A 17702-nucleotide genomic window follows, 5' to 3' on the forward strand; every position below is an offset into this window, starting at 1 on the left:
CTGGGGCCCCCTGCCATGGGGACGGGGGCACGAAGTTAAGTCGCTCAGGCTTTGGTTTCAGCCCTAGATGGCAGGGCTCGAGGCCCCGGGCTTCGACCCTGCACGGTGGGGCTTTGGCTTTCTGCCCTGTGGGTCTAATGCCCGCCTTGCTTAGAGGATCCCCTCAAATCCTGCTCGGGGCCTGGACCCCTGATTGAGAACTGCTGATTTATTGGATCAGCTTTTGTGGGTGAGAGAGGCAAGCTTTTGAGCTTACACAGAGCTCTTTTTTAGGTGAGGGCAGTTTAAAAGAAGGGTATAAAGCTAAGGGTGAAGAGGAGGCAGACACTGAGGAAAGAACATCAGATGTTAGTGGGAGCAAAATCATTCAGGCCCTTGAAAATAGAGGTGTGTGAAGCCTCAGTGTGAGGCGTACTGGTGACAAGTTCTATTCTGAGTATGACAGCGATTGAAATCTTTTGTAAGAGCTAAAGCAGTGGTCCGCAACCTTTTCTGTGGGGCGGGCGCCAGACAAGCAGCCACCGAAATACCGCCATGAAGAGGTAACATCAAGAGGCATCGCTGCCAAAGTGCCGCCGTGAAGGAGCATCATCAAGAGGTGTCGTCACAGAAATTTGGTGGTATTTTGGCAGTAGCGCTTCTTGATGTTGCCACTTCTCGGTGGCATTTCGCCGGCGGCCAGTAGGCGGGTGCACATGGATGCCTCGCGTGCACCGCGTTGGGGACTCCTGGGAATATTTGTGCGTCCCCCATAATGTCAATGAAGTCTTGATCAGGGAATTATTCCAGATGGCAAATAAGTTGATTAGTCCGTTTGATGACAGTGAGTGTTTCTCAATATTGTAGAGTTTTCAGATTACTTCACAGATAAAGTAGCTGGATGTCTATCTTGGAGTTATTCTTCCAAAATATGCTAGACTAAGATAAAAGGTGGATTTTTGCAAAATATATTAGCTAATAATTTTAACCATCTTAAAAAAAATCCTATTCTAGACGTACCCTAATTGGAAACCCCTTATTGTTTAGAGGTAACAAACATTGTGTTTTGTATTTGAGTGTCTGCTAGTGTCACTCACTGAGGATCTGGTGCTGGTTGGGAGATTTGTGGGTCAAGACTTCTCCTGTCGGAAGGACATTAAGAGGTGCTGGAATCATTGCTGATGTTTGTCAAACTCTCCATTCAGGAGTACAAGATAAATCCACTTTTTTCAGAAAAAACTGTTTAGAGGCCTTTTCTCATCAAAACCATCTGTTCAACGACTGAGAAATTCTTCAGTTATTGCCCTGTCTCAAATCTTTTTAGGGGGTAGGAGGCAGATTGTTTACTAGGCAAATCCAGCAAAACCTGGAGTCCTTAGCTCTAAAACCAAACTAACTGGGTTAATAAAATTCAAGAGTAAACATGCCCAGTTTTTTAAACTGTTCCTTGTAGGTCTGGTTTTCTAAACCTTTTATCCTTTTGGTTGCTCCCCTCTGGACTCTCTGTCCAGTTTATCTGCCTCTTTCCCAAAGTGTGGTGCCCAGAACTGGACACAGTACTTCAGCTGAGACCTCACCAGTGCTGATAGAAGGAGTCTTGCATACAACTCTTCTGTTAATATGCTCCAGAATGATAGTAGCCTTTTTTGCAACAGTATCGCATTGTTTCATGTTCAATTTGTGATCCCCTGGAATCCCCAGATCCTTTACAGCAGTACTACCACCTAGCCCATTGCTCCCCGTTTTGTAATTAAGAAGGAAAAATCAGATGCACAAATATAATTCTTTGCACTTTACTGCATTTCATTTTGTTGATTTCTGACCAGTTCTCTAATCTGTTGAGGTGGTTTTGAATTCTAATCCTGTTTTGCAAAGTACTTGTTAGCAATCCCTCCCAGTTTGGTGTAATCTGCAAATTTTGTAAGCATACTCTCCAATCCATGATTCAAGTCATTAATAAAATATTTACTACTACTGGATGTAGGACTGACCACTTTGGTACCCTACTAGATACAATGCCAATTTGACAGCAAACCATTAGTAATTACTCTTTGAGTATGAACTTTCAATCATAGAATCATAGAACTGGAAGGGACCTCAAGAGGTCATCTCGTACAGTCCCCTGCACTCATGGCAGGAATAAGTATTGAGACCATTCCTGGCTCGTGTTTGTCTAACCTGCTTTTAAAAATATCCAATGATGGAGATTCCACAACCTCCCCTAGGCAATTTATTCCAGTGCTTAACCACCCTGACAGTTAGGAACTTTTTCCTAATGTCCAGCCTAAACCACTCTTGCTGTAATTTAAGCCCATTGCTTCTTGTCCTATCCTCAGAGGCTAAGAAAAAACAACTTTTATTCCTCCTCCTTCTAACCAACTTTTATGTACTTGAAAACGGTTATCATGTCCCCTCTGTCTTCTCTTTTCCAGACTAAACAAACCCAATTTCTTCAATCTTCCCTCATAGGTCATGTTTTCTAGATCTTTAATCATTTTTGTTGCTCTTCTCTGGATTCTCTCCAGTTTGTCCACATCCTTCCTTGTAAAAAAATATTTCAGATCTATTACTTACCTTTGCAACTGATGACCATGAATGAGGTGGTGGGTGTTTCACTTCTTACCCTAGCACAGGGACATGTGATGTTTAGTGGCTACATTTTTCTTTTTGAGATGGGCGAAAGAGTAGTTAGCACTGAGCTATTTCCCATCTTCCCTGACGGATCTGTTGTGGGAGGGTTCCATTTTGTTACTTCTCCCCTTCTCATTTTGTATGGGGCTGTTAATAAGGAGGTATTGGCTATGGTGTCTTAGTATGTGGGAGAATATTATTAGCTTGATTGGGTCAGATGAGAAAGTGACTTACTCAGTGCCTAATAGCGATTGAAACCTGAATGTCTGTGTATTAACCCCTAGAAGACTTTGTACACTGAGAGATGGAACCAGAGGAATGTCAAGATTGTATAATTTTTCCTGAATGAAGGGTATATGCTGTTTCTCAGGTTTGCAACTTAGTGGTCTGCTATCACCAGTTTTTCTGGATATCCAGATAACTAGCTATAGTTGCCAGTAGTGATGTATGGTGTTTGTGCTCTGCAGATGAAGAATAAATTTGACTCTGTGAGAGGGCCAGCTACCTGAATTCTTGTGAAGTTTTGATTTTAACCTCTAAGCCCCTAAATGTTTGGGTCCTGTCTGCCTTAGAGACTGCTTCACTTTGGGTATGGCTACACTTGCACTTCAAAGCGTTGCTGCAGCAGCTTTTTGAAGTTTCGAGTGTGGTCGCAGCGCCAGCGCGGTCTCTCCCAGCGCTGCACATACTCCACATCCTCTACGGGTGTAGCTTGCAGTGTTGGGAGCCACGCTTCCAGCGCTGCGGCACTGTTTACACTGAGGCTTTACAGCACTGTATCTTGCAGCGCTCAAGGGGGTGTTTTTTTCACACCCCTGAGCGCGAAAGTTGCAGCGCTGTGAAGCTCCAGTGTAGCCATGGCCTTTATGTGATATCAGTGGAGTTGTAATCATCTGATGTATCCAAGCTTATAGCACATAAGTTTAAACAAGAGTTGTTTTCCATGAAGGGTACTTCATTCATGAACTCAGACTTACCCCTGCTGTTTGACAGAGCCATAAAAAAAAAAAAAACAAAAAAAAATTAAAGAATGAATTAGGCCATTCTCTTCCCTCCCCAGTCTACCCAAGTCTTTGCCTTGTCTATTAAGACTATACGCTTTTGGGAGTAGCAGGGTGTCTATTATATGTTTGTACAGTTCATAGTACAATGGGACCTTTAGGTGCTACTGGAATATGTTAGGGGGCTTATTCCTTCACCCTCTCACTTTCGTGGTAAAACATTTGTCTCCATGGTTACCCATGGATCTTTAATTCCAAAAATTCCAGTGGAATACAGTAGACCACCTTCATACTTTGTCCCAAACAAAACAAAACAAAAAACCAAAAACATTTCACATAAGTATCTAAAGTACCCTCCATTAAAACTTCAGAAAAACAAAAGTGTGGAAAGGCAGGTGAAGAGAAGGGGGAAGAGTTGGAAAGAAACCAATTAAACTTGTTAGGTCAGTTTAAAGTACAGGCTACCAGCAGCAAATTAAGTAAACAGAGAAAGAAGAAGGAAAAGAAGAAAAGGATATAGTTAGCTCTGAACCAAGAGTAGACTCCCTGGGTTGAAACAGTTGGGAACTCTTACCCCAGGTTCTCATCCTGGCTCTGGGAGAAGAGTGGGAGTTGTTACCTACTCCTGCAAACTCAGCCATTTTTTGCTTTGGAACCTTTTTTTTTTTTTTTTTCCCTCCACTTCCCCAGGACCAAGTCCCAGCTCCTGTTTCTAAAGGTGATCTGTTAACTCTGCTTCTGATTTTTAACCCTGTTGTGCCAAATTATCTTTAACTACCCCTAACTACTTTACAGCATGTCAGCAGCCCCTGCTGAAACAGCACCAAACTTGAAAGATTACTGGCAGCTTCCCATAATGCTGCCCTTACTTCAAACTTCTCACAAGTGGACTGAAGTGCCTCTTTTCCCTGGAAGGCAGTCAGTCCCAGTGGGCAGGGACCTTCTTCCACTACCCATATGCCAAAGGAGGGTGGGCTCCTCAGCCATCCCCCCATCCCTCTGAGTCCCTTAACACTTCCTCCATTTCCTTTTTAATCTCATCCCAGGCTGATCCCTGCACCTGGTATGGGCTCTGGTTCTTTCTTATCCATTTATCAAAAAAATCCTTTACCCTGGCTTGCCAGAGCCTGCAACTACCATCATGAGAGTTTGCTATACCCCCTCCAAGCACCTGCACGGACTGTTGGGTAGGGGGACTTACAGGCTGCCATTCACCTATCCGATGCGATGCACCCGAGTCAACGGCACCAAGATGTTAGGGGGCTTATTCCTTCACCCTCTCACTTCCTTGGTCCTTCTCACATGAACAGAGAGCAACAATACCCGAAGTCCAAAGGTTCAATGTTGATTGGAGTGAACTCCCAGCAAGCATAATTCCATTTTCCTTCCTTAGTGTCTCCCTTCCCAGCTCTGACAACACAGAACCTTGCCTGTGTCCCTGTTCCTGCCCATTCCCCTCCTTAGCAAAATATGATCCCAATTCCCTCCACCCACAGTCCTTGTTCCCATTCCCGCCTTACTTGCTGATTGACTGCAGACTATATAGTAAAACTTGAGTTCTGCTTAGCTATACTGTAACCAATTATTTTACTAAAATTTAACTAACCAATCCTAACATATTGTAACATGGTTATTTAACCAATTATATATCACCACCTTAATTGGTTTACACCTAACAAAATTAATTATACAGCAGACAGAAACAGTTGCAAAACCAGACAGAGATTATACAGACAAACAATAGGGAAGTGAAGACTACATTAATAGAACAGTACAAAAATAAGAATTTTACATCCCAGCTATTGATAAGTAAGTTCTTGCCAGACGGAATGCTATCAAATTAAGTTTTCTTTTACATTTTTTAGGCTCTTCCCTTTCTTTGAAGGTGATAAAAATATCAGAACAGAATTGTATTTCTAACAGCCCAATAGCACCTTACTTCAATGTTCTTTTGTAATTGGAAGGGTTTGCTTGAGGTAAACTCAGCTAGCTTTTGTAGTACATGTCTTTCTGGTATGCAGAGCCAGTTTTAAGATACAAATACCCTATGCACTATGTTTCACTTTAGCTTACCAGACTGAAATCTCTACTGCACCCAAGGAAAAAAAATGTGGAACTGACAGTGTATCTGAGGTTTGTTGTGTTGTGTTAGCTGTGTTGTTTCCAGGATATTAGAGAGAAAAGGTGGGTGAAGTAATGTCCTTCACCTGTAGAATTGGTCCAAAAAAAGTAATCTTTTTAGTTACACAAAGCTTTTCTTCAGGTTTAGGAAAGGTATTCCGAGGGCTGGTCTACATTGCTGCTTAAGTTGATGTAAGTTATGTCGCTCAGGGGCATGAAAAAAATCTCACACACCCCGAGTGCCGTAGCTTACATTGTCCGAATGCATGTCTACACCACGTTATGTTGGCAGGAGATGCTCTCCTGCTGACCTAGCTTCCGCTTTTGGGAAGGCAGAGTACTGAAGTTGACAGGAGAGTTCTTTCTCATTGACATATTGTGTCTTCACCAGACCCACTAAATCGATACCACTGCATCAATTGCAGCCACGCTGATTTTAGCAGGCCAGTGTAAACAAGCCCAAATTGTCACAGCTAAATAGAAGATGGAACAGATTGTTTATCATAAGTAATTAATAGACTTTCTAAGGGACCATTCATGATGAAAATCTGCCATCTACAGCTTGGCCTTGAGATACCACAGAATAAGCCCCAAGGAGAAAGTCTGCGATACACACTGTAACACACTTAAAATACTTTCACCAAACAAGGACATTCCACCAGAAAAGTAAATCTCATCATGGAATGAGCCATCCAAATACCCTAAGAAAACCTGCTTAAATACAGGAGGAAAAAAAAAATCCTCTGTCCGCATACTCCTAGTTGTCACCTATCACCCCATACTTGAGTCCATACAGGTTATCACTAACATTTACAACCCGTACTTGATGAGCACTGCGTCCTGAAAGAAATCTTTTCTGAACTTCCTCTTTTGGTCTTCAGAGAACCCCCAGCCTTGCCCAGCTCATCATCAGAAGCAAGCTCCCGACAAACTAGGACCCATCAACTCAGAGGAGCACCAGACCCCTGCCAGAACAGCAGATGTAAAACTCACAGACATATCTACATTGCTACAATGATCATTACCCCCTACTCCCATAATACACCTTTCAAGATCCATGGGTCCTATACGTGCCTATCATAACATTTGCACTAAATGTCTCAATAACAAATGTGTGGGTGAAACCAGACAATTAGTATGCACTTTAATGAACTCACACAGAAATATAAGACAAAAGCTCCGTGTCACCTGTGAGCAAATATTTTTCACAAAATTATCACTCTGTATCTGACCTCTCATTTCTCATCCTCAAAGGAAACCTGCACAACATCTTCAAAAGATGAGCCTGGGAACTTAAATTCCTAACTGGTAGACACTAAAAATCATGGGATTAATAAAGACACTGGATTTATGGTTTATTACAATAATCTGTAAACTATTAACTCCCTTTTTTGTCCTATGACTGCTGGGCTGTTACAGGACACTTCAACTTGAATGCTCCTTTAGAGTATATGTTAAGTACTTACGCTTAACAATTTGAGTACTTTTCCCAGACCTGAAGAGCTGTTCTGTGCAGTGAAAGCTTGTCTCTTCACCAGCAGGAGTTGGTCCAATAAAAGATATTACTGCTCCCATCTTGTCTCTCTAATATATCTGAGAGATATTTCTGAACTTACTGATTTGTCCCTCACCTTCAGTTAATCCCTTTCCTGTAGCTTTTGTGCCTGTGTATTAGGTGAGCTCATTAGGACAAATGAGCTCATTTGGATAAATTTTCTTCCTGTCTGGAAAATACTTGGACTACTAGCACCATGTAAATAATGAGCAATAGTTTGTACATTTTCACAAAAAGGCTAACATAAATGGTAGAAAAGGAAGACTAATTTCCATGTGAAACTAGCAGACTGCTTAACACTGAGAGGTTTTAATCTTACTAGTTTTAGCACTACACACTGAAAAAGCTTACTGAGCATATTTGTCTACTTCCTACATAGAAATAGGTCTGCTATCTATAATTTTTACATGCAGCCACTGCTCTGCTTAGAGCTTGCAAGTTGCACTCTTATGCTAAATATGCAGATTGGAGTACGAAATTAACTTTAGAAAAAAGTGAAGGGCTTAGCTCTAATCTGTCATTGTAAGTACATCTTTTCATGTTTCTTTATGCTGTGACAGCAAGATTGAGTTTTTGAATATTTCCTTATTATTTCCTTATTATTATTTGACCTAGATGTGTATAAGTGTACCTTCTGTGAAAGAAAAAAAGCTACTCATAAACTAATATTGGGGTGAGAATTTTTTTTTAATTTTTTTTAAAACTTCACCCTTAATTTCTTAAAATGTGCTTGGATCTTAACTGCAGGACTGGAATGAAAAATGACTGTATGTATTGTGATTTAAAAAAAATAGAAACCTATTTATTTGATTTACAAATTTAAATTCTTATACCTCTTTAAAAAAACAAACACACATGAACTACCCTGTGTCTGGTGCTTCACTTTTTTACTAAAAAAATTTGGCTTATGGACGAGTATATATGGTAGTTTCCTTTATTTTTAAGATTTAACTTGTTTATCCCTCAGGTGATCATTCAGGGATTTCGAAGCTACAGAGATCAAACTATTGTAGATCCTTTCAGTTCAAAACACAATGTCATTGGTAAGTTGTTATAAACATATTACAGTGTGAACTAGCATAACCACATTATTTTTGATCAAGGGTCAAGTCAGTGGTCTTTATGATTTTTGATAGCCTATCAGATTTCAGAGGCAGTTATGTACATATTGACTAAATTTGAAATTGTTCTCTCCAGTATTACAGGACCCTTTCTACTTGCAACAAATAAAATTATTATGATTTGCAGATAATTTAATTTTAATTTTGCCATAATGACTGTTCATTGGTGCTAATCTTGCAGTAAGATTCGGTATAGGGGTTGATCCCTCCACCTGTGCAGAGCTCCTTCGTAGTCAGTGAGGCTGCACACAGACACAGGGGTTCACTTGCATGGAGCTTGCTGTAGGATCAGGGTTGCAGAATACTTGAAGAACTGTGTCTCATGAATTATATTCTGGATGTCAGGTGATACTTCCTAAGGTTCAGCCTGATTAAAATACTTTGAGGGGTGTTATATTTTCTGCCACTTAAAACTGACAGACTTGAAAGAAAAATGTCAAAAAATTAGTAGTAATATTGTGGTCAAATAATGTTTAATGCTTCAAGTGTTATTATATACCAAAGTGCAAAATCTAGCAGAAATGAGCTGTTGGTAATTTAATTGTATATTTAAAGGGCTGAGTTATAAAAATTATCTTTAAGAACTGCATATACTGTGACCAATTATAAAAAAGGGATTATTATTTACACCATTTGTTCATAGAAAACATTTAAGGATACCACCTGTCCTCAAATTGGAACAAGTTTGTATTTATTTTCCCCATTATGTTCCTAACGTGTAACTAAAATACAGTTATTTGCAACAGGTCATAGAACAATACTGGCTTAAAAAAATTCCCAGTCAAACTGCATTCTTAAGTGTTAATTGTTTACATTTAGCTATATAAATTGTTTTTGTTGACTGGTAAACACATTGGTTTCCTTTAGAGCAGTACAGGGCAGTTAGCAATGGTTTGCTCTTACTTTATTTCTGAGAAAATAATTTCATACAATTGGAGTACTGTATGTTTAAAATAATATAATTCTTAATGTTTTAGTAGTAATTTTACTATATAACCAATCACTTCTACTGGATGATTGATCGTGTACTGTACGTTAGTTTAACTCCTTAGTTATTTCCAAGTGAAACTTCCAAAGTGCATTTGTCCCTTTGTGTTGAGTTATAAATATGAGTTGGTTTTCATTTCCCTTTGTTGCTGTTTTAAATAGAATATTTAGTCCTTCCAGAGTTGTGTGTAGTTTTACCATCAGACTGCTCTAGCCCTCACTAACCCATCTTATTTAATTATTCAGTGATTCTAGTTGTTGAATGGAAAATGACTCTAAGAATTTATTTTCTTAAAGGACTGAGTTTTTTTTTCTTTAGTTGTCAGTGAATTTTCAGCCATGTAATAAAACTACAACATTAATTTAAGTGTGGTCAGAAGAGGCTGTGTAACCAAACTGTAACTGTGGGTGAGAATGGAAGTGTATTGGCATAGTTGCATGTAAAATGTCACTGTGCCTGCTCATGTCGCATGCATCTTGAGTCTCCAATGAGAGTTTAAAAAAAAAAAAAATCCAGACAATGTTTGTTTTTAAAAGAAGAATGTAGTCTTACCATTATTTCTCTCTTAAAATATCATATCAATGTGATAGGACTATTCACAGGTGTTGATTTGATTATATGAAACTATTGTATGTGTATTGGTGTAAACCTGTTGGCTTATACCAATAGTTTTGATACTTGAAATATAATTAAAGCTGTACTCTTCTTGCTGATTCATTCATTTCTTTGCAACTGACAAGTTGAGGACTTAGATATGTTGTGTGTGGGCTCGGTCTCAGCATATAGACATAAATCTACTCTTGTAAAATATATGGGATTTAAACTGAGGAATCTAAGAAATGGATCCAGGATTAAAACCGATGTAACCTAGCCAAAAGTTAGTAGTAAAAATACAGATGATGATGATGATCCAGATTGATTTAATATCATAACTGTTTTGGGTATAAAATGCTCTTTCATAGGTTTTTTAGATCACAGTAATGTCTCGGTTGTGGGGCGGGAGGGAACTGGGGCTAGGCGCCATTCTGTCTTGTTCAGGTAATGACTCCCTGATCCATCCTGCTAAAAGGTGGTTTGATTCCTAGAAGGTTGTATTTTGTCTAGGTCTGCTAAAGTTGAATTCTTAAATTCATTGCCAAAGTTTAATGTATTGCCATACCACTTATTTACTTTTTATTTAAATTCCTGAAAACTTCTGAATTTATAACTTTTTGTTGCCTTTCATATTTAGTGGGAAGAAATGGATCTGGGAAAAGTAACTTTTTCTATGGTACGTATTACTGTTGCTACATGTAACAACTAAATGACTGAGTGAAAAACCATACACTTTTTTTTTCAGTTTTACATTATGCACTTATTTAATATTCAGTTTCCCTTTTGTGTGTCTTTTACATTGCAAAAGGGGGGCAGGGGTGGGGAAATCTTTAAAAATAGGAAGATGGGGAAAATCAGGCAAATGTAGTACCAGCGACTTTCTTTAACACTTTTAACTGAGTAAACTCTAAGTTGTCTGTGGGCTTGTCTACATCACAAAGTTGCAGCGCTGGTGAGGGGGTTACAGCGCTGCAACTTAGGAGGTGTACACATCTGCAGGGCATCACCAGCGCTGCAACTCCCTGTTTGCAGCGCTGGCCGTACTCCCATTTTGTCTCGGGTGTAGAGGATCCAGCGCTGGTGATCCAGCGCTGGTAATCAAGTGTAGACACTTACCAGCGCTTTTCTTGACCTCCGTGGAATAAGCAGGTATCCCAGCATACCTGAGAAAGCGTCTGGTAATCAAGCAGGTCTCCTTCCCCGGTCTGCAGGGGGGTTCGGGGAATGCGAGAGCAAACCGCGGCGAAGCTGGTCTCCTTTCCCGGTTTGCTCTCGCGTTCCCTGAACCTCCGTGCAAGCAGGTCTCCTTCCCTGCGGTTTGCAGGGGGGTTCGGGGAACGCGAGAGCAAACCGCGGCGAAGCTGGTCTCCTTCCCCGGTTTGCTCTCGCGTTCCCCGAACCTCCGTGCAAGCAGGTCTCCTTCCCTGCGGTTTGCAGGGGGGTTTGGGGAACGGAGAGCAAACCGCGGCGAAGCTGGTCTCCTTTCCCGGTTTGCTCTCGCGTTCCCCGAACCCCCGTGCAAGCAGGTCTCCTTCCCTGCGGTTTGCAGGGGGGTTCGGGGAACGCGAGAGCAAACCGCGGCGAAGCTGGTCTCCTTCCCCGGTTTGCTCTCGCGTTCCCCGAACCCCCCTTGAAGCCGCCCAACAGCGCTGCAGTGTGGCCACATCTAACACCACTTGCAGCGCTGGTTGCTGTAAGTGTGGCCACTCTGCAGCGCTGGCCCTATACAGCTGTACTAATACAGCTGTAACAACCAGCGCTGCAAAATTGTAGATGTAGACATACCCTGTGTCATATAAAAACAAACACCAGAGTATTTAGGTAAGCTCAGGTAGCTCTTTTGTGAGTCTTTGGCAGTTGTAACGCTTCCCCATTGTGCTTTATCATTTTTGACTAACTTGTGGGACTAGCAATATAGTGTAGATTGCTTACTATCACTTATGCTGTCTTGAGGCTACATCTACATGTGGCTTTTTTGGAAATATTTATCACCTTTTCTAATACCAGTGTTGCTCAACTGATAGCAGCTGTGGTGGTAGTATTAGTATATACAAAGCTCCAAGTGCCTCTTGGATTTTTAAGCACTGTGTATTTTAACCTGCTATAAGCAGGTCTACGTGGCATGGTACAAATCCTGGTGGCTCTCAGATACTTGTTTACATTACTATTATTTCAGCAGTTCATTGCTCTGGGGTTGGCAACAATGGAACACTTTTCAGAGCAAGGCCAAATAGACAAGGCCAAATGACAGGATCCAAGAACAGTTTATTTTAAAAAATGAGACACTGTGATTTAATGCTTGCATATTACTCATAATATATGAACTAAAGCAGGATACAATTTGGCTATAAAGGAACATACTGAGTACTGCTCTTAAAAGAAAAGACAGACCTTTTGTACTACTACTTTTTTTCCTCTCTTTATTACAGCAATTCAGTTTGTCCTTAGTGATGAGTTTAGTCATCTTCGCCCAGAGCAGAGACTGGCTTTGTTACATGTAAGTGAAGATACGTTAAAACAAAACAAAATGATGTAATATGTGTTAAAGTATTATGTTGTTGTAAAGTAGGCAACTCACTGAAATGCAAATACTTAAAAACAGCTGTTGTTGAAAGTGTGCATAGCAACTTTTCCTCTCTGCCTCCTGGCAAAAGTTATTTTGCTTTAAATGAACATAATTTGCCTTTTTGTAACATGGCAAGGGAACCACTAATTTCCTAAATAAGTAGTACAAAATTCTCATATGCATTTCAGTGTTCTTTTCAGTTTATAGACCTAACTGTTTCCTAATACAGTCAGTCAATAAAGTTGCAATACTACAAATTACCAATTTTATTGGTGTTTGATTTTTAAAAAAAAATAGTTGGAATGCCATATCTTCAACCTCATTAAATGTGTACAACAGTGCAACAGAAAACTGGATATGATACTCTTTTGGTACACAATTATACATCTTACATAATTCCTGCACTGTAGACAGAGGACACAATGTACATACGACCTTTTGAGCTATATGCTTCTCAAGTTTTATTTTCAGAAATGTAAGTTTGAAAATTGTCAGATAAGTATGTGTATATAAATACTTTGGAGTCTTTGAGAAATCAAGAAAAATATACATTTTAAAAATCAGTTTAAAGAGGGAGTAATCTAACAAAAATAAATATCTTTTTTTCTTTAGGAAGGCACAGGTCCTCGTGTTATTTCAGCATTTGTGGAAATTATTTTTGACAACTCAGACAACAGGTTACCAGTAAGTTTTTAAAAAACTTTTCTAGAAAACACATCTTCTCTTTAGAATACTTTCTTCGTTATCTGAATCTTCATTAAAGCAATTCTCTTTTGGTTCAGTCTTAGCGGAAAATACTGTTAATACTGTGGGTTAATCATAAATGACTGTCACAGGTAGTTAAATTTGTCCTTTTTTGTTTTCTTAAGATTGATAAAGAGGAAGTTTCGCTTCGCAGAGTTATTGGAGCCAAAAAGGACCAATATTTCTTAGACAAGAAAATGGTGACGTAGGTACTTCTTTTCCTCCCCAAAATGAACTGAATATACAATATTGTAAAGTGTGGTGGAATCATTCAGAATGTATTTGTTTATACCTTTAGATTGAATTAATTTATAATATATGAGTTCCTTTGCCAGCAATATTTAATACCGATAGTCAGCTAATAAATCTTTATTTAGTCCTTATGTAATATCTGAACTGTGAGTAGGTTGAACTTGATATCCATTTGATTTCATAAAAGAAAACTTCTGTGTATTTCCAAAAGTCACCATTCTTTTTTTCAAATACTGAATTGACATTTATTTTGAAATTTAAATATTTACCGTTTGTACAGTTTGAATGTGAAGAAGCCATTTCCTGCATGGCAAGTTAGGAGTCTCATTCTACAAATACTTACTTCAAGAATAATTCTTAACCAATAGGGCTGTTCAGTGGGATTAGGCCTAGCAGGAAGTTCACTATTCCTGCCAGTGCTTGTATGTTGAGGCTGAAGGACAGGAAGGGAATAACTCCGTTAGATTCAATGGAAGGAACAATACTTTTCTATTTTTAAATTGGAATTTGTTTTGAAATTTTTTTTTATATGCCAGTTTTTTTCTTTAACTATTTTTTTTTTCTTCCTAGGCACATGGCATTCAGTAGTTTTTAAGTTACATATGACTAGCATACCTCAAACTTCCACAAAGTAGTTCCATCTTCTTTCCCCACCCATCTCCTCAAAGGCAGAGTTCTCTGCTTTAGCACCAAACTGCACTGACTTCTGTTCGACACAACTATCTTGTGAAGTTAGTGGAATTGTACAGGTTGTAAATAGCACAGAATTTCATTCCCAGTCCTCTGATCCCAACCATTTATGCCCTTAAAGCCTTCTCCTATCCTTCTTTGCCACCAGGAATGTACGGCTGCCAACCAGAGAGAGGCATATTTGGTATGATTGGTGGCGATGTGGAGCACCTTGGCTGGGGTCTCAGATTGTGCTCTCAAACTCCTGTACATGATCTGTATACGAAGAAAATAGTTATTGAAAAAACAAATCTTTATGAAGTGATAAGAGTATTTCAAAACAGACTCCAACTTGCATACAAACAGCAATACTCCCTTCCGCCTATTGAATCCAGTAGAGAGATTTTATGAGAGTGCATGTGTGTGTATACACACTTTTTTCATGGAACTTTATTTACTCATGGAAGGTTAAATGATAAATCACTTGAGTTATTTCCTGTATCTGAATTTAGCTTCCCCAATTGGTGTTGCAAGAATTGAAGGCTGTCAAGTTTAGGGGCCATTCTTATCACTTGTAAACTTTAAAAGTTTTTCTAAATCTTTTTTTTACACTGAAAGATGAATTTGAGTGCTCATAAAAGTGAGGATTGATTTTACTAACTTGAGGCAGTCATAGCGGGGGCACTGTGTATTTTTTTCTAACTTGCTTTGCCAGTACTCGGTTCTCATCCGTTATTCCAGGCATCTCTTTCTCTTGACTGGACACTTCGAATCTTGCTGGATTAATGGAACAAGGGATTCTGTGAATAAGTAGGGTCTCGAAAAGACTACTTTCACTTCTGGCTACCAAAATTTGACTTTTAACCTCCAGTGTTGAAAGATTAGTGAGTTAAGCCACAGGAATGCATTGGCAGTAACAAATCCTTTTTTAAACTTGGCTTAGAGAAAAGGAAATTGAATATCTTGTTTCTCTTGTTTAAGTTTTATTGTTCAGGCATGAAGACAAAGTTGCCCAGCAAAGCCAGAACTAATACCTCTTTTATTCTTAGTATGTCTTCGTGTTTAAATTGCCCGGTAAAACTAGTAGATTCCTCTTTACCATATTTAAAAGAAACTAAGTGTAAAATTCTAATATTATGAGCGATATTGGCATATGATACTTTATTTTAAAATACCTATGTTAAACTAAACTGTACCTTTACAAATTTTCTGACAACTCACTTTTCAGTGTGGTTAACACTTGCTGATGTCTCTGCTCTTGCAAATTGTCATACTTCCATATCACTTCCTCTGGGTGTTTAGTAGTCATCAGCTGAGCTAACTAAGTATTGGATAGCATGAATGCTGTTGCATTAATTATATAATCCTCAGCAACTTGCTTTTAATAACTGCAAATGAGGAGAAAAGAAGCAAAATCTTGTGCTAAATTCCAAATAATTCTTTGTGGCGTCAGTGTCTCTGTTACCTGTACTAGCCGCTGTTGGTATGAGGTGCCTTTCTTAGTTGTAATCTCTTTCCAGCCCCATATGTCTTGCTTAGTTTCTTTCTGTTTTTATTTTCTCATTGTTTATCACTTTAGGTTTTAGTACATGATTAGATAGTATCATATACAGAAACTTCTTTGAACAGCTACCATAATGGAGAGCATGTACCACCTGCTGTGTTCATATGTGTAGGTTTAGTACTGCTTTGCTGAATTTGTTTGAGTCATGTTTGTCATGTAGTTTTTTAAAAGTATACTTACTATTTGAGAAATATTATTTACAGGAAAAATGATGTGATGAACCTTCTTGAAAGTGCTGGGTTTTCTCGCAGTAATCCCTACTATATTGTCAAACAAGGAAAGGTAAGAGTGGTTATCAAAAAGCAGAATTAAATCACTCATTTATAAAGACAGTTCAGACTTTTTGGAGGACTACAATTTAACTTAATTATTGCAAGTGAATAATTAGGCTTTCTTTTTACTTTTAAACAATATAGAAATGACTAGTTCTTGAGCACTCTTATTTTGCAAATGATTCCTCCAGGTACAGCTCCTTTATATAGAAATAAAGTCATAATTAGAAAGAAAAGTAATTCTGTACTCCTCCATCATTCTAATTAGCAGCACCTATTTTATAAGTGTTCCTGCATATAATGTTGCTGTAATCTATCAGCTTTATTTAAGTACAGAGAAAACTCAATCATAACGTGCATCAGTGTAGCTTTCAAAATCCTTGACTTCCAAGAAGAGCCCTGAAAATAATTAGAACCATTTTTTGTTTGTACTTTTATACATTATATTTTCCAGTTCAGAAAATTTTGGAAACTTGTTTTACAGAATTGTCAATATTGAACCTGTTTGACTTTCATTGTGAGGCAAGACATGTTTAATATCCTGTCTAACGGCTGAATCTGCCAACTGTCTATATTCATGATTTTGACTTCATAATCCTAAAAATAGTCTCTTGACCAATTACTGAAAAACTTGTTTTATCTGCAAGTACTTGACTGATGAGGAAAAACTGGAAAAATAAGAGCAATATCAATAATTCCTGTTTAACAACACAGGATATGTTTTTACTATACAACTGAATTTCCCAAATTGAGGAACAAAAAAAAACTTGAGTTAGAAAGTAACTCTGTGCTAATGCAGCAGTCAGCCCACATGGATCCTATCGTAGGTTAAAAGTCAAAGTCATGCTCTGTATGAATTGAAAACATTTATCTACAAGCATACCATAAAGATGCAGCAATTAAAATTCTTATGAAGAGTGGTGAAAATTCTAGTGAACAATAGTGAACCTGACACAGTATTAATTACTTAAAGCCCATACACAGTTTCAGTAATGTTAGAGAGCCATGTGCTGGTGGTATGAAACATGACTGCAATGTGAGCTGAGGGTTGTGGTTTGTTTTTTTTTTGGTTTGTTTTTTTTTTTGACATAATACGTTGAAGTACATGCCCTTCTGGAGATAGGGAAAGTATGAGGTGGTTTTGCTGCAGCAGAATATTAATGCTCATAGTTGAGTTTCTGTGAAAATCGGTTAAGCTGATATATTTTCTCCCTTGGAAGTCCAAGAAATACTAACTTATATTGGGTTTCAGTAAAGTCTGTTAGCATTTGAAAATCAATAAAAATGAATTACAAGCAGAATCATAAAAGTATACAACTTCCTGTGTCTTAAAAAGTAATTGATGTCTCAAAAGGAGGAAAATAGGGTAAATTAGAATTTCTAATCTTCCTGAAAAAACCCAGTCCTGAAGAATTGTATCCCTAAGCAAGTACATATCAGAAATTGGCAGGATGGGTTTTCAGCTGAATGTTTCATACTAGCCTGATTTTAAGCGCATGATACCTAACTGGAAAGAGTTACAGGTTTGTTGATAAATGAAGTGAGAATTAATTAAGTTCTGCTGTAATTAAACAATTATCAGAGACATGCCCCGTAATAGATCTCTTATGTGATGTTGAACATTATAAGGAACATGAAGTTCAAA

At 38.6% G+C, this 17702-nt stretch overlaps 1 protein-coding gene across 1 annotated transcript in view; it reads left to right on the forward strand.

Annotated features, from left to right (window-relative positions):
* Positions 1-17702, forward strand: part of SMC3 (structural maintenance of chromosomes 3) — a 51869-nt gene that overhangs the window by 664 nt on the left and 33503 nt on the right. The window contains exons 2-7 of the mRNA XM_030568713.1: positions 8255-8330; positions 10628-10666; positions 12420-12487; positions 13169-13240; positions 13426-13505; positions 15989-16067. Of these exons, the coding sequence (XP_030424573.1) occupies positions 8255-8330; positions 10628-10666; positions 12420-12487; positions 13169-13240; positions 13426-13505; positions 15989-16067 (414 nt within the window). The remainder of the gene's footprint in view (positions 1-8254; positions 8331-10627; positions 10667-12419; positions 12488-13168; positions 13241-13425; positions 13506-15988; positions 16068-17702) is intronic.

The sequence above is a fragment of the Gopherus evgoodei genome, chromosome 7 (genome assembly GCF_007399415.2).
Source record: "Gopherus evgoodei ecotype Sinaloan lineage chromosome 7, rGopEvg1_v1.p, whole genome shotgun sequence".
In the NCBI taxonomy this organism is placed as follows: domain Eukaryota; kingdom Metazoa; phylum Chordata; order Testudines; family Testudinidae; genus Gopherus; species Gopherus evgoodei.